At 40.6% G+C, this 23,014-nt stretch overlaps 2 protein-coding genes across 3 annotated transcripts in view; one reads left to right on the top strand and one right to left on the bottom strand.

The window, feature by feature from the left end:
- The window catches only part of LOC118099621 (bromo adjacent homology domain-containing 1 protein), a 28,882-nt gene extending 12,564 nt beyond the window's left edge, over positions 1–16,318 (bottom strand). Inside the window, exon 1 of one of the 2 annotated variants that reach the window (XM_035144305.2) lies at positions 15,684–16,318. The gene's annotated coding sequence lies outside the window, so the exon portion shown is untranslated. Of the gene's footprint in view, positions 1–4,866; positions 5,303–15,683 lie in introns of those variants that run through there. The other variant, XM_035144306.2, reaches the window with a different exon arrangement.
- Positions 16,319–21,792: 5,474 nt separating this feature from the next.
- On the top strand, positions 21,793–22,719 carry LOC118099832 (cysteinyl leukotriene receptor 2). The gene has a single exon (XM_047338124.1). It carries the CDS (start codon positions 21,793–21,795, stop codon positions 22,717–22,719), a length of 927 nt encoding a protein of 308 aa, XP_047194080.1.
- Positions 22,720–23,014: the final 295 nt, after the last annotated feature.

Genomic DNA, 23,014 nt, shown 5'->3' with positions numbered 1-23,014 from the left:
AGAGATAAGAGACCAGAAAGTGGTTAAAACCCAGTTTGTCCTCATTTCACCATGTCCGAGCAATGCTCACAATCTGCAGAACAACAACCAGTAATCTATACAGAACATCAATTCACAATCAAGGCTGTTAATTAGATCCATAGAGAGGTGATTCAGTATTACACATGTTTAATGTTTTATAACATCTATGGAGAGTTTCGTTTCTCATTATCACACAGAAGATCTTACTTTTTTTTTTAATTGTCATTACTTAAAATTAAATAAAGCAGAAAGTTTTTTTGATGTGTGGAAATAAGTGAGGCACAAAGAACATGAAAACAAGATTAAACCAAAAAGACACAAACATAACTAAGAAAATGATGTACCTAAGCCTTTAGTTTAGATTTAAATACAACAGCAACTTCTGATTCAATAAAGAAGCCTAATGAGGAGTAAATTCAGCTGAATGCTTTTGTAATCAATAGCTCCAGCTATTATACACCTGTTTCCTCTCATTACAATGTGCTTGTGTGGCCGTTTTATGTTCAATGGAAGAATCTGATACACTCTGTCATTCATTCACTGCGCTTGATGCCTTATCACCCGATGTGCACCCAGCATGTAAATCAAACCTTGTTAAGGCCAATTGTTTCATCTGAAATATTGACTCCGACAGGATTCACTACAACATTCAACTCCGCTGAGTAAAATAAGACAAAATAAACAAGCTGACTAAAAGCCCATTTAAACCCAGTCACATTTTGTACCTGTAATTTCATGGCGTCGAATGACTCATTATCTCTATGTTACACAGAGGAATAGGATCTCGTGCATACATCTTCAGTATGTTAGAGCATAAATATTCCCAAAGCTCATTGTAAAATCATTTAGTAATTAAATGTACAACCAGCCGCAGATAATTAGCTTGGGAGTTTTTGTGGGAAAAAAAGAAGAAAAAAAACAAAGAATTGAAGTAAGCACTGTGTATTTCTAAAGTGAAGATCATAAAGAGTTATTGTCTCCCTGATGAGATGGACAAACTTGTTAAGACTAAGATCTGCATTAAAAACTGTGCTTATAGTCCTGCTCCCGAGAGAAAACCCCAAATAGAACTATATTTTCTATCATTCAACATTCATTTTGGAAATCAAACTGTTCTTTTCCAAACTCGCAAGACTACCAAACTCCCATCCCGTAATTAGCTATAACATTATAGCTAATTAATACAGTTAATGAAATCCCCTCTTAAAAGACTATTGACATGCATATTTACAGCATGCGCTTTCTAATCTCTAAAAAGACAGTATTTTGAGGTTTTTCCTCAATTTAGCTTGAAATATTCATCATATCAGTCATACGAAGTCTTATCATAGCTTTTTAATGTTTCCTAATTCTTTCCGTATGCAGTAGCACTTCTGAGTTACGGGTCAGGGCATCTGTTCAGACTAGCGTGGCTGTGTGTGGCACTGAGAGGCCTGATGCACATTACTCTGCAGTTTAATCACATTCAAGACCGGAGATTTTGGCACAACTGACAACTCGTAGGCAGCCGAACCCCAACAAAATGTCTCAAACATGTTTGATTTTGTCTCGTCTGAGGGCTTGTGCATCATGAAGGTGCCATAGGACTCAAATGTGAGTGATCCTGGCAGTAGGGTTTAGCTCCAGGGTTAATGATAATTGAAGCAATTTGAGATTTCTTATTTAGCCTGATTAATTATTTATAAATTGAACAACAACCTAAATAGGAAGAAGCAGCCTTGTGTCTCGACCCACTGCACTTCACATAACACTAAATACAAGATTTACATGTAACTAATAGCTTAAAGACCTTGAAGCAACAAAAAAAGAACTATCATTATTTGACACTGATCTGCTCAGTGATGTGTGAACCTTCATCTCATCTTTGCTCTGTCACAGAATGCCCAACTCTCGACTGCACTTCACAGAGAAGATCTAATCAGTTTCATGGTGTGACCTTGCCGACTAGGACTGAAATTCAATACCTGAATGGCACCAAAAAAACCTGAGGTGTTTCACTTCATGTTTAACAATCAAACTCTGTATTTGTATGTTAATTTAAAGTAGTTCTCTGACATCCAATTCGATATTTCTACTCAAAACTGCCCTACTTCAAAAGCCTTGAAACTTAGCTTTTATCGTGCCATGAATGCATGACAGACAATTTTCCAGCAGCTTTTGTGGGACACTGCTACGAGGTGTAGGAGGGCAAACACCGAAATAAATAACCTGTAAGATATTATCTCAGGTGGCAGCGCTCTGGTCAAATGGCAATTTGGCTCTTTAGAAACAGCTTGGCCCGGTGATCCTCAGGAAGTAATTTCACATTTATAGCAAGATCAATGGCCCTGCGCTCTGTCTCTAATTGGTTAGAAAACAGATCATCAGTTCCTCTCTGAGCATCAAGCAGCCAGCTCACCAGGATCATGTTTTATGGTAAGACTTCTTCACACTCATGAGAATAAGGTCAAAACAGCAACGCAGATGAGGTTAAATAATGACTCTACAGCATCGGGACACGCAAATGAAATTCAATTTGTCGACACGCAACGCAACGCCACGCAAACATGAATACCAACAGCACGAGCATGCATTTGTGGTATCTGGCCATACATTCAATAGCCTTGTGGTCGCCAAACTGTGGATTGAGACGTCCCAATAGTTCCACACTCCCTTAAATCGAAGGGGTCAGCAATAAATAAGATTGAACTACTCTGATACTGAGAAAATTATAAGATATGATGTAGATGGGTTTCTAACAGAGGCTTTGATTTTAATTTATTTATGTTTACTTATATCCCTGGTAACGACAAAAAAACCATCATATAAATCCTCTGTAAGTGGTATATATGCAACAGTTTATGAATTCTTGTTATTACAGTGTAACAAAGGGTTTACAGTTTGAACCAGAAGTCTTCAGTAGTTTCAAATGCATTTATAAACTTGCCTGAGAGTGATTTAAATTATTCTGGATAGTTATGCTTTAATTGAAGTCCCTTCATCTGGGTTATAAATCATTGTATGTGTTTGTAAAGCATATCAATAATGATTAACTATATATTGTATTATAACCTTTTTACATTGTGTTGAAAAGCATTTGTTAAATTATTCAACATCTGTGTTTATTCTGTAATTGATATTATAAAAACACCTGCAACGAGACCTTAAGTTCAGTAAAACCATCTTGTAAAATGATATCACAGGTCAGTTTTTAAATGTATTTAAAACTACTGAAGGAATGGGATTAATATGATTATAACAGTGTTAGACTGAATAGACTAGAATGAAAGATCAGGTCATAAGTCTTTATAATTGTTTACAATACATTACAGTGTGTATAAACTATTTGATAATTGTTTATGCACTGCGTATATGTTCCAAGTAGGGGTTTTGCTTAAGCAATACTGTAACATTTCTCTAAGGAACTAATTGAATGTTATTCAGGTGGCAAGTGCACTGAATCAGGTTTTATTTTATTTTTAATAAAAGGCAAAGGGCTCTACAGTATCATTGTTTGGATCCCCTTCCATCAATTACTAATATATTTCCGGCAGACGTATCAGAATAGACTTTCTTTTTGAGTAAAGCACAACATTGGCCTTTAACAGCCTCTGAATGAGTGACTGAGACAACGCTGCTCAATACTGCTGGTGAAATTAATGAAAGAATATTATTTTAAAAAGTTGAAAAATATTCCTTGACACACAAAAACTTTTTTTTAAACTACACAGCCTAGCCCTTGTTATTTTAAACCCTTTTTTATCCACTAATAACTTTAACACGGTGCCTACTTAGTTTTGTAGTCTTTGTGTAATTCTGACATCTTTTTGAGCCTCTAAAACTCCTTCAAATGAGACGTCTCTGAGGACACACCACTCGTACAATGAAGGGTCCCATACAGGTTCATTTTAAAAAGGATCAGAAACCACTGCATTAGCCAACACACGTACACCTTCCAGAATAAAACTCAAACTCTGCTACAGCCACAAACACCTCCACCTCCACACCTGCACTCAATACTCCATCCACTTGTTGTTTTTTCCTCTGTTTTCTAATCTTCCTGCTTTTCAACTTGCAGGTGGAGGCAGCACACATCAAAAATAAATAGCCAGCCTGGGTAAAGGGAGCCCATCGGGTCACAGTGAGAGGGCTCTTCTTTTACATGCTCCATGTCACAGCTGCTGACGGGCAGGTTGAACTGGAAGCGTTGGCATGTTGAGGGGGTTTTTTTTCTCTTTTTTATCAAGAGCAGATAAAAGACGAGAAGAATTTCAAACATTAGCCGGCTGGGATTTTTCTTGTTTTCCTCCCAGACTTGCAGCCTTGAGCTTGATCCACATGCATTGAGGTGTCGGGGGTTTGCATGCATGTACTGTACATCCACACCACATGCAAACACATACACGCATGTATAAATGTGGCTGAGGAATACAGTAGGATGGGAAACTGTGCAGCTTGACGTAGCTTGCCCATCTGAAGTAGCCAGCCCAGGCTCTAAATATGGGCTGGAGAGGGGAGGGGGTGGCTACCAGAACACACACATACACACACATCAAGCAAAAATAAAGGGCAGTCAGCCCCCCACCCCCCTCCTGATCACATTTACTTGACGGATCCCTCATTACCGACACGGCGGCTGTTCGGTTCCCCGGTCCTGGTGGCGGAGCCCCGGGAGGACACGGCACGTAGCGGCAGCCTCTGCGAATCGCTTCTGGTGCACGAAGCGGAAAAAAATGGGCTCTGCGCTCCGCTCCTGGACGACTGGGCAGTCGGAGCAACTTCAAACATGCAGGGCCGAATGGCAGCGAGAAATAAGAATAATTTCTAAATAATAATAAGAAAAAGGAGAATGTCGCCACAACTTACGCGCAGACACGCTTCCCCGTCTCCTGCCCTGCCTCGCCTCGCCTGCCAGCCGGGGAGCCGTCGAACAAATCCGCGGCTCAGGAGGAGGAGGAGGTGCGGGAGAAGAGTCGGACTGGTGCGATGGCAGAGCTCCGTGAACTGGGAGAGCTGGGGAGGAGTGGAGGGAGGACGGTCGGTGGCGCTGCCTGCGCGATGAGTGTGTGTCAGTGTGTGTGCGTGTGTGTGCGCTCTTCCTGGTTGGGCTTCCACCGATCAGTAGGACAAACTTAATCCAGCCTTCCTGCTCGACACCCCCGTCCTCCGGTGACGGACAGGCAGCGGTGTGTTGCGGAGGGCTGCTCGGTCCGCGAGGAACTAAATATTCGCAGTAATCGAGGGAACTTGCCTCCAACACACGGAGCTAGTACATCACGGGCGATGGATGTGACTGCCCTCCTCCTCCCTTACGACGGCAGCCTCACCCTGTCATTCGACGTGACCGAGCCACGACCAGCCAACCACCGTCACACTCTTCAAACACCGTCCGGAGACGTTCATGTGGAGGTGAACGCGGAGGGAGGCCATTAAAACCGATATCAACAGTGTCCCATGTGGTGAGAGGGACACATGGTTTTTAAATGATCCCCATTGAACAAAGTTCGGATGACTTAATCTGCACCACACGCAAGTGAAGTTCATAAACAGAAAGTTAGCTGTAAGGGGTTAAAATAATATGAAATGCTTAAAAAAAAAAACATTGAGATTCATTAAACATTTCCTTAGAGATTGGGTAGAGCTCAGTAGAGCTTATATCTCCGCCAAGGCCCAACAGTCCCCTTAAATTCAATCAAGCCACACCAAGTAGCCCAAATTCATTAAATATCAGTCCCCTAAATGTGGCTTATTCTTTATCTTCAAGATCCATGAATGATTCCCTGAGAGACTGATGAAAATGTTGGAAAACACCCTATCTTGCAATGTTAAGGAAAGAGATTCCTGTATCTGCCCCATTGTCTTTGCCAAAATGTAATGGATTCTTTCTTGGCCCATCTTCCATCTTTCCACCAAGTTGCATGGAAATCCATTGAGTAGTTTCTGCCTGATCCTGTTGACAAACCAGTCAACCAACTAGTAGGAGTAGAAACAACCTCCTGAAGGTAACAATACATATCTTAACTTATGTAGCTGACATTCATCCTTAAATGGAGGATATATAGAATTAAACTCTTCATAAGCAGCTGGGGTTGGAAAGAAAAATGAACCAATTAGGCTGCAGATCAAGTTCAACATGTCCAGATGGGAGGACGCATGTATTCCCTCTACATGGCCCAAGAAACACAAGCAAACCCCATTGTGCATTGTTGGGTTGTGTCGTCTAACGACAATACACATACTGACAGAGGCAGACTATGTACACAAGCAGCAAAATCCCACTATAAAAGCTACTCAGAAGTAAAAATCGCCAATAAGAAGTTTTATCACTAAAATATAAAGAGACATATGCATAAATGAACATGTAAGCATCAGTTTAGTGCTCTACCTGGTGGAAGTGAAGCTTATAAATATCATTTACAGCTTTATAACAATCATATTAAAGAGGTTCAATAAAAGAGCTGTATTGAAATAGTGAGACAATAAGTCTACTCCCTCCTCTTGTCTTTATAGTCTATAAAATGTTGTAATCATATAGATTTTTCAGTTTACAAGGTTTTTTTTAGTATGTGACTTTTATTTTTCAACAAATAGGCTCCTTCTCCACACCAATGGAAGTATGCCTTTACTTATTTAATTACTTTTTAATATATTCAGTTAAATATATCTAGAAATACACACATTGTGTCAATATTTAAAAGAAACTCAACACGGGTCTCTAAAACCTCAAATCCCAAAGGTAAATTCAGAGAACATGACCTCAGCATCCGCAACTAAAGCTAGAGCACCTCCATTAATTTTGTATGTACTTTAATCTGTAAAGTAACGCGGCTGTCAAATTAATGTGTAAAAGAGAAAAGTTAAATATTCTCTTTTGTGTGTAGTGGACAAGTGTAAAAGAGCACTGAAAATACCCAAGTAGAGTGCAAACACCTCAGTTTAGTAGTAGGTATTGGAGTACTTAAGTTAATTTTCACCACTGCTGACTGAGCACAGGGGTGAAGAAGTACAGGAAAGATTACTCAAGTTTTTGATGATGTAATCCATTACATGAAATAAAGTAAACTGCCTTTTGACAGTTCATTGAGAATGAGTGGATCTAGAGTGGTGAGGGCTGGAGGCCCCGGTGTATAGTCACACCTTTTTAATACGGTGCAGCGACTAATGTTTTGACATGAAGCATGTCCTCATCACAGGAACAAAAGGCAGCGGCAGAGCTGATTAAATTATCTGCACCCTAATAGATGTCCCCCATAGAATGGAAAAGTCCTGGGTGTTGCTCTCAGGCGGGTGTCTCCAGCTCTGGAGATAAAGCCAGTGGTTCAATCCCGGGCTCCTTCACTCTACATGCTGAAGTGTCCTTGGGCAAGATACTGAGTCCCAATTAGCCTCTGGCAGCTGTGCTGTGTGTGAATGGTCTGTGATAAAAAGCACAGCACTATTTGAATAGTGTGTGAACAGGTGACTGTAGCTTGTAGTGTAAAGCACTTAAAGATCGATAAGACTTAGAGAAATACTATAGAAATACAGTCAATTCACCATACTGCTCTACAGGAATGTCCACAAGTGCGTCATCATCTTACTCAGATGACTCATTTTTTGTTCCAGCACCCTATTGAAACTTCATCATTTCAAATCCTGCCTCTTGACCGTGTTTGATACATTATCGAGCATATATGTAAATTAAATACAATATTTTATTATCACATTTACCCAGAATATATAAAATTCAACAGTTACTGACTTTTTTATTTGTTTTTCAGTTTGCTGAGCAGTACAGCTTAAGATCCACCTTTCTCCACACAGCCTACCCCTAAAAAAAAAAAACAGACTCTGAAACAGATAAGCACAAAGGCCTTGAGCTGCTCTCATACATGCACTGAGCTCCTGAGATCCTCCGGAGAAATGTACATGAAAACGCAATTGTCCAACTGAGAGCCTCCGGACTTTCTCTGGCCAGCCCCCCAGTATAAAGTCTGCAGCAGGAGATCCTCCGCAGGATTCACCGTGAGCAAAATGAAAATTCAATTTTTAAAAAGAAAAAAAAAAAAAAAAAAAATCGAATGAAAAAGTGGTGCCATACACGTAGAAGAGACCGACGAAGATGTCAAGAGCTTTAGGTGATAAGAGCTGATGCCAGTGTCAATGTGCTGTAAACAAAAATCTAATTAATTAAAATAATTAATACGTTTTTGTCCTGCCTTTGTCTGCTGCACCACTGAGATTTCTGTGTTGTTGTGAACATGTTTGAGCAAAGAATCTCCAGCTGTGCTCTTCATGTGTGAAAGGCAAATTCCAGAAAGCTTCCAGACCCACATTTCCAGAAGATCCTACGGAGGTCATGTCTGAAAACAGCTTTTGTTTCTCTGCTTTGTTAAAGAAATTGAGATACTCTTGATTATCAAAATTAAAAGTATAAAAGTATTAGTTTTATCGATTTTAATTTTAAATTGGCCAGTGTAGAGTATCAATTGATGTTTTTGCCCCTTTCACTCTGGGTTTGAAAGTCATTTTTTGCAAGAGGTTATATAATTTAAAGAATCCAAACTTGCCACCAGTGAAGGAAGCCAGTCTGCTACCAATCCAAACCCAGACTATTTTTAATGACAAGACATAGGGATGAAAGAGCTTTGATTATACACGTACAGCCTTACTTAATGAAAGAGCTGACTACACAGTTATTACTTTGACACTCAACCCTCATAAGCTACATTCCCAGTACAAAATACTCGTCTGTAAAAACTTCTCAGGGAAGGAGGGCTGTGGTCAGTCTGGATTCATGGCGATTACAATCGTTTCTAATAGGGACCAGTTTTTATGGCATGGAAACATCAACAGAAACCTCTAATACATCCTTACGTTCAGCATGTTCTTAAAATTCATATTCCCCCAGACCACAGGAATTATGTTCTTACTAAATGATTCTGCAGGAGATGCTTTACCATCCAACACCAATGTTCTGCGCCAGCGAAGGAAGCTGTGGTGTTGAACGGAAAGCATGTGGAGGTCATGTGTTCAGCTTGGACACTGGTCATCCTAGTTTATGCCACATAGCAGAACTATTGATGTCTGGGATTATTTTGTGCTTTGGGAGGCGGTAGAGACCAAACACTTAAAGTAGAGCAATATACCTCTTTTACACCAAAAGTCACAGGGTATTTAAATACAGGTAAACCTACTAAAAAAAGGCAATTGACTCCTTTCCCGTTGCCAGTAGAAGAGTTTTCCTTTCTGTTTTTATCCCGGGTGTGTTTGAGGTCACGAGTGCAGACAACTGAGGCGCTCTCTCTCTCTCTCTCACCTTGCTCTTTTGACTAATAAGCGTGTTCACCCGGGTGTCATGTTTCCATCACACTCCAACGGAGCCGATAAAATCCCATGTCTACTGCAGAGTCACTTGACCCGGGACTGAATGCTGATCATATCCATTCACATTGCAGACAAAGGCCACATGTTAGTGCGTTGCAGTGGTTTTTTTTAAAGAGTGGAAAAGAGGGTTGGACTTAAATCCGTCAAGTGAACAGAAACACAAATCAATCGATGTGTTTTTAACAATAAAGATGATATTTTCTACCTACTTGTCACAAAACCTTATAAGGTGTATAATGTAATAGGAATAATGGATGAAATGTTAAGAAATTTACCTAGGGCGGGATGATATGGCCGAAAATTATCTCAAGATAAAAATGATCATATCAGGGTTAGGGGGTAATTATCATAGTGATAATGTCACATTATTATTTCTATTAAGTTTAAAGACTTGGTTTCAAACACTTCCCTATTAGCAGAAAATGACAAACACTTGATGGACACTAAATCAATTTTCATACCTGAGGTAAATCAATTAGGATCACAAGCATCATATCAACATATATAGTACTTTTTTATTTGAAAATCATACTGCAATAATGATAGATATTGTTATATTATTGATATTGTTTAATTACCCGGTCCTGGATTAGCCAAAATCCAATATTTCACAGTAAGTAAAGTTTATTTAATATAGCATTTAATGCAACTGAAGCCTAGTGTCTCAAAAGCTGAACTGGAGAGGATAACTCACGCTCTTATATCTTCCCAACTCGATTACTGTAATTCCCTTTTTACCTGCCTCAGCAAATGGTCCAGAACGCTGCTGCAAGGCTACTGACTGGATTCAGCAGGATGACCCACATCAAACCCATTCTATATTCTTTACATTGGCTTCCCATTAAATTCAGAAATCATTTTAAGGTTCTCGTAAAATATAGGTAACTTCATGGCCAGGCACCTTTATACATTTCCTACCTGTTGCTACCTTACATCACCAGCAGTTCCTCTGATCTGGTCTTTCTAGTTGTCCCTCCCACACGATAAAAACAAAAAGGTGATTGCAAAAGGTGATATTTGCAATTACTTCGACATGATGGAATGTTTTTTTTCTATTGACTTAAGATCTGCGGTCTCTGTGGACGCCTCCAGAAAAGCTGGAAATGAATTTATGTGTGCAAATGCTTGGACGGTTTCTTTTATTGTTTAACTTTTAACATCTGCACTCTTGTGAAGCACTTTGTGACTTGCCCTGTCAAAGGTGCTACATACATTTTACTTACTTGCTATTTCACAGACAAGGCTAAAATCTATGTTTTGTTTGAGGTGAGGGGTGGGGAACTGTGCACATGGAGCATGATTGAATTTAAGTTTGATTAGTTTACCATCACACACTTAGTGACACAAAAATGTAACGCGTAGCTGCCGTGAGTCTGGGTTTTGTTTATAGAAGAGGTAATTGAGTGAACTGAAGGAGAAGGATGGAGGGTGGAGGAGCTGCGTGCTTACACTGTAAGAAATTCAGGATACATGTCTGAGGACGTTTTGAGAATTTGGATGACTGAAGCCGTTATAAGCAGTGTGAATCATCCCAGTGGAAGAAAAATGCATGTTTCAACAGCCATTTTTCAAGTCTCTGGTTCTTAAATGTTTTCAGCAAAGACAGATAGAGTTTTAGTTTGCTCATGAAGTGATTTACTGTAGAAACTATAACAACAGAGACTCTAAAGCTGCTTTCAGACATGCACCGAACCCTGCAGTCCATCGGTATATTCTCCGCCTGGCCCCCCCTAGTATAATGTCCGTAAAGAAGTCGATGTGTGAACACAGCATGGGATCCGACACTGGACTCACCACAAGAAACAAAATATTTCTTGGTGAAAAAGCAGTGACACCGACGAAGATTTCAAGAGGGTTTGTGGTGAGAAGAGCCAACCCCAGTGCCTGTGTGAAAATGGAGTTAATACGTCACTTCCTGTTTCTGTCTGCTGCACCCGGCTGCTCCACCTCTTACCTGAAAAATGCGGAGGATTTATTGCTGTTGTGAATGCGTCTGTGCAGAGAGCCTTCCACTGTGTTGTGCATGTGTGAAAGGCAAACTGCGGGTAAACTCCGTCGCCAATTCCCCGGATTTTACACGCAGGTCAGAACTGCTTAACAGAGACAAACTGGGCTTCATCACCAGCAGCTGTTACAACTTTACTTCAGAACAGCATATGTCAGAAATAGATATCTTCACGAAAAACACGCAACTTTCAATGAGAAACCTTCTATAGTATTTATTTTCTCTGCGCCCTAGAAACATTTCAAAAGCACAATCACTGTCATGCAATGTCAGTAATTGTATGAAAAACTGAAGATTTATTTGAGTGGAGTACTGATTATCAACTCACGTATTCAACGTGTTTTGGTCGGCCGCAAACACTAAAGAGTCCCCTCATACACGCAACCTTGTTAACATGCTTTTACTTCGAATGTATTGTAAGGATAACATGCAAGTGAATATTTTGGTGTTCGTCCCACTTCTCAATGCCATTTTAATCTGATCATCATCAGCGCTACTGTGAACCCCGAGCATGGCAGGGCATCAAAAATTAATTCAATAATTAGGCCACAGCTTCTATAGTTAAAGGGCCACCATGGATTAATTATGAAATTAAAAACATATAGCCCCGTAAAAAAGGACAGAGTCACACACACACACACACACGTCAGGATTTCTCGTTATTCACGAGATTGAGCACAGACACTCACAAGGTGCCGTGAAGTATGTAAAATAAAAAGCTTTATTCCTATAAGATAATTGAACTCATAAACTTGGTGTTTAGGTACAAGACTTCTTTAGAGCAATGACAGTAAACGAACATAAACAAGCAACTTCCTACGAAACCAAGCGACTGTGACTTTAATCCCATCGCCTCTCCTCAGAAGGTTCTGATCAAACAGCCAATGTAAACACGTCGGTGCACAAGATGCTTAAATAAGCATTTACTACCTTTAAATGAAATGAATAGTCAATAAACCAATAAAAGAACTGATAAGATTCCACAGAATTGATATTTTTCAAAGATTTTAAATGAAGTGAGAGTAGGTTGTATCATATAGCATCATTAAATATAATACTGTACATACACAATGTTGTTAAAAATCACAAACCCTCCTCCACACTGTACATTACATATAACTGAAAACAGAAGGAAGCTTCTAGAGGCGTCCTCCCTAAAATCCAATACTGTGTTATTTCTGTTGAACAGTGCAGAAAGTAAAATTGGCCTCTCTCACAGCTCCAGTGTTACCTTTACTCTCAAAATGTTTTGCAGCGAGTTGCTTCGATTTCTGGGCAGAACGACATGTTTGCTCGAAACGAGCTGCAACAGTGTGCAATGGTACGTTTTCTTTCATTTGGTGTGTGCGTGTGCGTGTGTCCCAATCAGCAGTGACATATATAAATATACAAATCCATAATGGTTTCTAAAGTTATCTACTGCTGCTTGGTGTTTGCATCAATGGAAGATGTATGAAGCAGCTTTTCCAGAGAGCAAAAACACATCGACTGTAGCATCAAGCTTATTTTGAAGAGTTAAACATGCATTTAAACCCATGTCATCTACTGGCGAGATGTCTTCTTGGCATCCTTGAGGAAGGATGGCCTTCTCAGCTGCCATAGTTGCAACGCTTGCATATCACAACAGAGCATTAAACACACGGCCGTTTACATACACATTTTGCAACATTTCATCCAGACTGAACGCAGTGTTTCTGATCACATTAACGATGGCTCCGCTCAGGAATTCATTTCATTATTAACACCCGTGCTTCTCCTACTGTCACATGTCAAAATGTCTGCTGAGAAAAAGACCTATTATAGCCAATGTATTGTAAACGATGCAAATGAAGTTATACAGAACTGGAATAAAATAAATGAAAACAAGTAAATACATTGAATAAGATGTGGACCCACTACAAAGATGTTTATAATATCCAAAACAGGCTATTGCTCCAAAAACATTTCAAATGGCCCATTTTTCTTTGAGGATTTAAACATTGAGATTTGTATGTTGGCAGAGATCCATTGCTAATCCACAGCTGATTGACTTTACAGTAATGGCTCAGTTATTAGTCTGGCTTGGCTATTTAACGACAGGTCTGAGGTGTGAGTCATTAAAACACTTTTATATTAAGTTTTACGACATTTACAACGGTTTAGTGACGTGGGGTGCGGTCGTCCGCTGGATCTTTCTGAACGAGTGCAGCGTTGTGGAAGTATACGTACGTACGTCCACGAGGAAACTCCAAAAGATTAATGATCAACTGCAATAAACTGGGGCGTCAAAGTGTGGCCCGGCAGATCAGTTTCTTTTTCATCTACACTGCAGGAAAACCTCATGGCAGAGCGGGAAAATGAGACTTGGTGGATGGAAAAAAAAGTTATTTACGACAGCGTGAACAAGGGAGAGAGGTTTATATACAGGCCGGGGGTGGCTGTTTATTAAAATTGTTCAATCAAGCATGAAAAAAAAACAAGGATTAAATGTGTAACTGAGGAAGTTCTCTTTTAAGTCTGCACTTCCTCTAACATTAAACCAACCTTTTATTAGTTAACTAAATATACATATTTAGTTAAGTAATTTCTCAACACCACTGCTTCTCCACTACACTTCACAGGAAATATTGTATTTTTTCTTTAGCTACATTAATTTGACAGCTGTGATTACCACATGCTTTTTCAAATTAGGATTTCACTTTTTCTTTTAAATATGATCACATATTTTTTTGGCTTGTGATCCCAGGGTCTACCTCGTCACGTTTATGTCCAACAAAGACACATTTCCCCTCAAAACTTCTCACAGGGTCTCACTGAAATAGCCGTCTGAGGCCCAAAGAGGTGCATTTATCCTGCACTTCACAATAACAAAATAAAGATTTTAAATAAATAATTGAAATTTGTGTAAGAGAGCTTTATTTTTTCACGGTTTTTATTTGCACGCACTCTTTCTTGTAAATAAAAAACTAACGTAAAGCACTTTTGCACACGTGTATTTTACAGTGTATGTGCTGTACACACCAGAGCCTCCAGGCCCAGGAGGTTTATCTATGATGTCATAATGGCATCATCCGTTATGAGCTCGTTGCCTTTACGACCTAATTGACAAACTGTGATGTGGGCTAATTGCTCCGGCATTTGTGAAGCCTCTTCATTTACCTGAGCCACACACACACACACACACACACACACACACACACACACACACACACACACACACACACACACACACACACACACACACACACACACACACACACACACACACACACACACACACACACACACACACACACACACACACAGTATTGACTTCCCACTATTGTGCAGCCTAACCTAAACCATGAAATTAAGTTTTTCCTCATTAAGACTAGGCTTTGGTCCCAATGATGTGAACTGAACTCAGTGTTTCTACTGGAAAAGGTGCTAAAGAGGCAACAAAAACAAGTACACCCACACACCTCAGTTGGTCAGACCCTTAAAAGGCCCAACATGCATCACACAAAAATTACAGCCCCAAGAAATGCCACAGGCGATCAGTAGTGTGAAGTTCGTAACCCCTCATACATGTGTGTGTACCCCCACACACACACACGAGACTTGCTCTAACCTAAACTCTACTACTTGCCTAACCTTAATCTAAGCCCAACGCGTCACCTAACCTTAACCAAACCCCACTCTTAACCTAAACTTAACCTGACCTCAACCTAACCTTTCACCTGACTTTAACCTAAACTGAATCCTTTTCCCACTCTTAACCCTTCACCCAACCTTAACCCAAACTGAACCCTAACCCCACTCTTAATCTAAATTTAACCTAACCCTGAGCCTTCACCTACACTTAAAGCATGTCTTCACCTTGCGATGTAGTTATTTACGTTATATGGACTTGTTTTTGTCCCCATAACGGGACTGGGTAAATGATTTAGGTCCCCACATGATGAGTAATACCTGGACCCCACACACACGGACTGATATCCACGTGAACACAGCGCATCCATCCAGCCCATCATAAGATCAGTGATCTCTGAGGCCATGTGTCACTATCACTGACCCTGTTTGAGTCCATTCCGTGTCAGACACGAGACTTTGGTGGAGGCTGCTGGTGGCACAGAGGGGGGCAGAGAGAGGAGGGGGCTGGCTATGATAACACAGTGGAGGGCCAGTCCGACAGACAGAGTACCACTCCCTGGGAATCTCCTTCATCACCATGGCCATTATCTGCCTCCGCAACGTCCCCCACACAGCACTCAAATACAAATTAAACACAACACACGGAGCAGAGGTGGCGATACAAACACACAGGGAGCTGGAATGAGCAGCGGCCACTTACCGTAACGTAGCTGTGCGCGGCTGCCACCGTCTCCGTCTGCTTGTCAGCGGCGAGAGAGGAGCCGGAGTCCGGGCACCTTGTTTCCCCCCACACGGCCACAGTAGGTGAGGCGAGTCCGCCCCGGCCGCCTGGTTATACCCGACGCAGCTCCACTCCACTGGGGGGAATAAACACGACTGTGGCCGAGGTTTCTCCTCCACACTCGAGGGGACCCCCTCGCTGTCGACGAGAGGGAGAGCGAGCAACTCGCTAGAAGCAGGAGGCAGCACTCCTCCCCGACGCAAGCAGGCGGAGGTTTCTCTGTTTTTACATCCGCTCCTCCTGCAGCGACACGCGGCTGCGAGGCTCGAGGGGAGCCGCTGGAGACACACACACGTCGCTGATATCCGTCACTTGGCACCAACACACACGGCTGCTCTCAGTTTGCGCACCAGTCAGTGTGTGTTTGCTGCTGAACAACAACTCGCAGCGCTCTGACGGACACGCACGCACACACACACACACACACGGCGGCTCCTCCTGCCTCACAAAGTCCACCAGCCTCCCAACAACAACAACAAACTCTGCACAAGCGCCTTCACGATATAAGTAACAAACGCGTTTTACATAACGAGCACATCCTCATCCTACTTCTGCGCTGGAGCATGTGATGGCAACATGGTGAGCCTTTTAAAGGCGTATCCACGCGTAACTGCGGCCAGGGGGGGCCGCCTCTCGCTGGATCCACCCCCAGCTCACTTAGTCTGGAGGAGGATGTGCTGTGGTGTTAATTGGACATGGAGGTGGTGACTTGTCTTTCAGCCTGGAAGAACCCGCACATCAACACATGCTGTGTCACAGAGCGGGGACCATGCCAACCACTGCAAGTATGAGTCCAACAGGGATTCTTAACAAACGTACAGACATTTAGGTCTTGTCATTTTTCAGCATAATCATACATCTTCTAATTCCACTAACGTTTGTCTGTCTCTCTGTGTGTGGAACGAATATCTGGCAAACCTTCTTGGCTTCACATTTGCCCAAAACTAACCTTAAAGGGATAGTGGTGATCATTATCTAATCACCACTATGCCGATGGAGGAGTGGGTGAAGTGTTTGAGTCATCAAAACACTTTTGGAGTTTCAGGGGTAAACAGCATTGCAGCCAAATCCAATACAATTGAAGTAACTGCCGACCACTTCTTTAAACGTTAAAAAAACAACAACAAAAAACTTAAAATGCCTCCATACTTCTCCTATGGTGCGCGCTGGTTACTCTGTAGCATCGCTTGTTCCGGTAGCATCGTTGCACAGCTGCAGTTACTGCTGAGTATCGCTGATGTCGTCACGTGCCCTTTGGGCAAGAGCATAGAGGCGCGAGCTTGTGCGGTGTGTGCACGTGCGAACATGAAAGCGGCTCCAGGCAGGAGGATAACAACGGACATTTAGGCTAAAAACATGGTGTAAAATGACACCAAACATTTCATCCACCCCTCCATCGGCATAGTGGTGAGTAGATAATGAGGGAATTTTTGGTGAACTATCCCTTTAATCTAACCTTAACCTAACCCTAACCGAAACCACACCTAACCCTTATGCCACCCTTAACCTAAACCTAAATGGAACCTAACTTAACCTGTAAGTGGAACGCATATCTCACAAACGCATTGGTCAGCAACTGGGTCAAACCGTGGGTCAAAATCACCGCCAGATCATTCTGATAATCCGATTTTTTTATTGCACCATAACGGACTGATGAACTGACCCGTGACAGGTGCTGATCTGCGACCTCTGAAATAGCCGACATGCAATGTATGAAAAAAATAACAGCAGCGAAGTTAATCAATCAGACTTATATATGAATCACACATGTGAACAGTAATAAAGCAAATTTAGTTTCATTTTATGAAAAACACTGACTACAAAATATGCATTGCAGATAAACCAGGTAGGATGAACAGAAGCTAACTAACTTCACTCTGTACCATTGACTGTTTATAAAAAAGTTCTGCACACAATGTCCAGCACACAAACAATAAAAAGTGACAGCATGTTGTAGAACTGTTTGAGGAGGACTCACTAATGACTATTCTGATAACTCTGGAGTGGCTCCAGATCATCAACACAGGACAAGAGAACAGCCCAATCCAAACAGGCAGGATTAGAACAGGCACTGCACAAAGTTACTTCTAAAGCAAGCAGCCAGGAGGCTTTTGAAGAGACATGGACACTGAGTGTATGCCTGTTGCATTATTCTCTCTAAAATGTTAATGCTCACCGTGCAAACACTCACTTTTTCACTTTTTAACAGTACAATATTCATTTCTGCCTGTGCAATTCATGGATAATGTGCAACCCATTTCACTGCTCATATTCTCACATTGTACATATTTTATTTACACTCTATATATCCCAGCACATTGCATGTTTACTTATTACTTTTCAGATTTTTTGACTATGCTCTTTGCTGCTGTAACACTGCATATGTCCCTGTTGTAGGACTAATAAAGGATTATCTTTTCTTATTTTATCTTATCAATCATCCTGGGCACTGCCAATGAAAGATTATTTGACGTGTACTTTCACTTTTTAGTTTGGTCTGTGTCCCATCCACTAACATGGAGGAGGTAGGGTTCATGACCTATGCTTCAGCCAGCCACGTCATGTGCGCCATCTTTATGTTAAGTCTATGGTCCTTACGAATTAGTGGTTGGGAGTCTTAATATAAATGATGTGTATTAAAGTATCTTCTGTTAAGGAAATACTGTCAAAAAACATGTGGGGTTGGCTAATGCAGTGGCGAATGGGAGACATAAATAAACTTAAATTCAAACCAAAGGTCAACAGGTTGGGTCCCTAACCCCCCATTGTTACAGTTTGTCAGTTGTTTGCAGGTAATTCTATTAATTTCCAAATTGTCTTAAAATATGCCCCATGAAAATTCAGCTTCAACTAAGGAGGATCCTGCAGGATGCATTTCTTCTCGTTCTTCATTCACTTTTCAAATCAAATTTAGATTTTGTGTCTCCATAACCTCAATTTACACTCATAATTAACTTCACGGAGACGTTCTTTAAGCAGCTATGACTTCACCACAAGTCAAACATGTTTGATATTTTCATTAACTGATAATTAAATGTAATTATTCCACCAAGCAATATAAATCTTGAATAGCAGCCAACAACATGATTGGCAATTGTATTCTGAATGCTGCTGCTCCTGCATATTAATGTTTGATAACCCTTTAAGCAGCCTTGTGGCTTTGTTGCTGCGGCTCAAGTCCAAGTTCAGATCTGACCTCAAATAGTCAAGGTCATCTGCAAATTAATCCTTGATGCGTGAAGTCCAAGTCTCCACTTTGAATAATCTATGTAAGGAATAAATAAATATATATATAAATAAAAAATAGCAGACATTTTGACTTGTCATAGGAGACAAACCATGTGGAGTTTCTTTCCCATTTTTCAAGGCTTCCCTCAAAATACATCTTATCTCTCTCAAATATCCTGTTGCATGTAAATTAGCTCTGCTCCTGCTCAAGACTGTTTATCTGTACTCATATACTGCTATATCTGTAGATACCTGGCGTTTGATTTAGAATTTATAGACATTATTTTATAGCATCTATGTTTACAATTTTATTCAATTTTATCTGTATGCAGGTGTTTTTATCCAATTTTATTGACTTTTTATTTCTTCTTATTGTATTTTTGTTTTTAATTGGTTTTACTGTTATTATAACTTTTTAAATACATTTTACGGTATCTCATTGTCAGCATATTTATTTGCTTTATTTATCAAGTCTGAAGTACTTAGAACTGCACTAACCTGTATGAAAGGAGCTATACAAATAAGGTTTTTCTGTGTGATTGATTGATTGATTGATTGATTGATATACTACAAAGTCTTAACCTGAAGAAATAATGCACTCAAAATGAAAGAATGAAAGACCACACTCCATATAAAGAAAATATGAAAAATTATAGAGAAATTCCATATAATCAGTGATTAAATGGAGTGATTAATTTCAACATTTACATCTGTGCCGTGTCAAAACGTCTCCAGTGATAACATTATATTTCAATGTACAGATTCTTAATGTACTTATTATTATGCATAAATAAAAATGTGTATATTTCCCAGCCAATAGATCAAGTTTTCTAAATCAAACCTGAGGACTAGACTTCAGGAGTATAAGGCCTCGGACTCTTCTGTAACTTAAATTGCAGATCAATGTAGACTACAACGTGATGTCTGGTGAATATTTGCTTTTTTAAGAGATCCAGAAAAATGGAAAAAAGAAATAAAGTTTGCTATCTGTCTCACGGTCATACAGCAGATATGTGCATGTTACTGGGACTGATTAGTTCTTCCCTGCACACTAACCCAGGTGTTTTCACTGGACCTCTGCTCAGGTTGAAGGTGGGTGGAGAGGAATTGCATGGGGTCACAAACTATGCCAACCAATAGGAATGATAGAAATGTAACTCACCAACCTATCAGGTGTCAAAACACTAATAATAGAGTCAGAGACATAGCAAGGTATCACAGCAGGTACGTATAAACTGTACATAAAGATTGGCCCAGAGGAACACTGTGTTTACCTAAACACAACCTAACAGAGTTAACAGTATGGCTGGAGATTTATTTATGTGGTTATACCATAAATGTTTTTTAGGGTGCCAATCTATAGCAAAAGTCTGTCTGTCAGTCTAATATGGGAGGATTTGGTTAGTGTTTTCCAAAAATCAATAAGTCTGTATAAAGTAAGGAAGAGGTCGTGATGTGAGGAAAACTCCAACTGTATCAAAGTGAAATAACAATGGGTTTTGCGTAGGGTTGGGGCTATTGTCCGATACCTTGTTATGATTACTATTACTATTAAACTTGTACATGCCATTTGATCAGGTTACTGATTGCTAATTATTGGATGGTGAAAAAGGACTGAGCTGTCCAGGCTCATTGCGCAACACTCAGTTTAACCATAAACTGCCAATGTAGGGCTTATCCTTAATTACACACACACACACAGACAAAGACAAACACACACACACACACACACACACACACACACACAAACAAACACAGTAAACACACAGTGGGATTCACAATTAAGCTGAATCAGGATATGGGATGGTTGAAGAGAACAAATGCTAACTAGACAGTGGAAAAGAGGAAAAGAGGCAAGCTGGAACATGAACTGGTTCTGTGTCAACAGCAGGGTCCACAAGCTTCTGTCACACACACACAAAGACAGACAGACAGACAGACAGACAGACAGACCGACAGACCGACAGACAGACAGACAGACAGACAGACACACACAAAGACAGACATATGGTCATACCCAGACACATTGTTTTCTTTTTTTTTCAATTCTGGACCTTATATTTCAACCCTAAAATAAGGAGATTAATGTTCTTATATCTATCACACTGACTATATTTGAACAGATGAGCAGTTTGTCTTCTCTCATATTCTATTGTATGTTTACTGCCCCACTCTAAAACAGGAACAGGAAGTTTTAACCAGTACATCTGGTTAGAAACACAATTTACTTGAGCTCTCTCTCCTCCTCTCTTTCTCTCTCTCCTCTCTCTTATATATATAGAACTTTGACATAATCCCTCAAACTTTCCTAAAATATTGAAAGAATCATTAGAGTTAACATGCTTACAAATGGGTATTAGGTAGAGATGTTAAAAAACAAAAACATTTATTGGACATTGTCAATTGTGCATCATAAGTCAAAGTGTAGCATGTTAATTAAACCACAAAATGAAAAAGATTAGGTGGAGAACATTCGTTAAATAATAAGTGTTGAAGGATATTCCTGTTCTCGAAGGAGTTGTATTCTGTGATGTCAGACACAAAGCTGGTCTCAAGATGAAGCTTCGAAAAGCTCAAAGGTAAAACTTTAATGAGTCCCACCCTTCAATGTTTCCAGCATCCTCTTGTTCTCCTTCTCTCTATAATGAGCGCAGCCAATCATCAATCGAGATTCTTGCCACCTTTCAGATCTTGATAACAAGGGTTTCTGGTCAGTGATGCAGCAAATCATAACCCTCTCGACTTCTGTGACAACAACACAGAAGTGACTTTTTTGTGCGATCTAGCTCATTTTATAATAATGAGTGGATTTTCTGTCAACCTCCTCGGCTTGAGGATCTTCATTTCTTGCATAGGACTTGTGGGTAACGTATTTCTCATCCTCTCCATCCTTAAGACCAAGTTCTCCCGAGTGAAGTCCTTTGAGTTCTTTCTGCTGGGACTGGCCACGGCCAACCTAGACGAGATTGTCATCATGAACATCTACGACACTGTTTTTCTTGAGGGTTACTTCATCATCACGAGCACATGGCCGTGTCGCATTCTCAAGTTCCTGACTATGTTCGGGGAAATCAGCAGCATCCTCTTCACTGTCCTCATCAGCATCTACCGCTACCAGAAGCTGCGAGACGCCAGCACGAGGGTCAGTCTCCCGATCTGTCTGGACAGCATCAGGACAGCGTGGTTGGTGAGCGGGGTTTGTGTGGTGCTCTCGTTGCTGCTCAGTGTCCCCATTTTTGTCATAAACCTGCAAGGCCCTGCGGACAATGTGACGAGAGACAAAGGCAGCTGCCCGCCAGACTTCTTTCAGTGTGGCAAACATTTCTGTCCCCTAATCAACCGCTTCTACAAATACCTGTCCATCATGATGTGCTACCTGCTGCCTCTCATCATTGTCACAGGCACCGGCTGCCTCATCATCAAAGTGCTGCTGAGCCAGAGGAAGCGGGTGACATCCGTGACGAGCGTGAGCGTGTCGAGCCAGACCAGAAAGAAGAGTAAAGGTCCGGGGCGTCAGCGCAGCGTGATAGCTGTGCTGGCCGCTATGGGGTTGTTCCAAGTAGACTGGACTCTCTACCTGATCTTCCAGCTGGCTTTCATCCCCACTGACTTTCCTTTTTGGGAAGAAATGGAGTTCTTCATCTCAACTTCTTACACATCCATCAGTCCCTATGTGTACGGGATAGGAAACAATCTGTTCTCTCTGAAAAACTTTATGAGGAAGTGATGTAGAGCCCCTCTTCAGGTCAGAATTATCAGATTCTTTTAACTACATATTTTTTGTGAATTTGTAATATAACAAATCAAATAGGTTTTTAAGATCATCAATGAAAATGTGTTTTATGATTCGACATTATATGCGAAAAAATTATGTTAGGTTGTTAAGTTAGTTGCAACACTTTTTTCAGAGCTTTCGTGATGAAGTAATCTTTACTTCTTCATGATATTACAGCTTTTTCTTACAGTTTTATACCTTTATTATTAACATCACATATGAAATAAAAATGTTCCTTAGGTGCAAA

The sequence above is a fragment of the Hippoglossus stenolepis genome, chromosome 20, assembly GCF_022539355.2.
Source record: "Hippoglossus stenolepis isolate QCI-W04-F060 chromosome 20, HSTE1.2, whole genome shotgun sequence".
NCBI lineage: Eukaryota > Metazoa > Chordata > Actinopteri > Pleuronectiformes > Pleuronectidae > Hippoglossus > Hippoglossus stenolepis.
The sequence above is the reverse complement of the archived record's forward strand: the minus strand, read 5'-3'. Positions and strand labels throughout refer to the sequence as shown.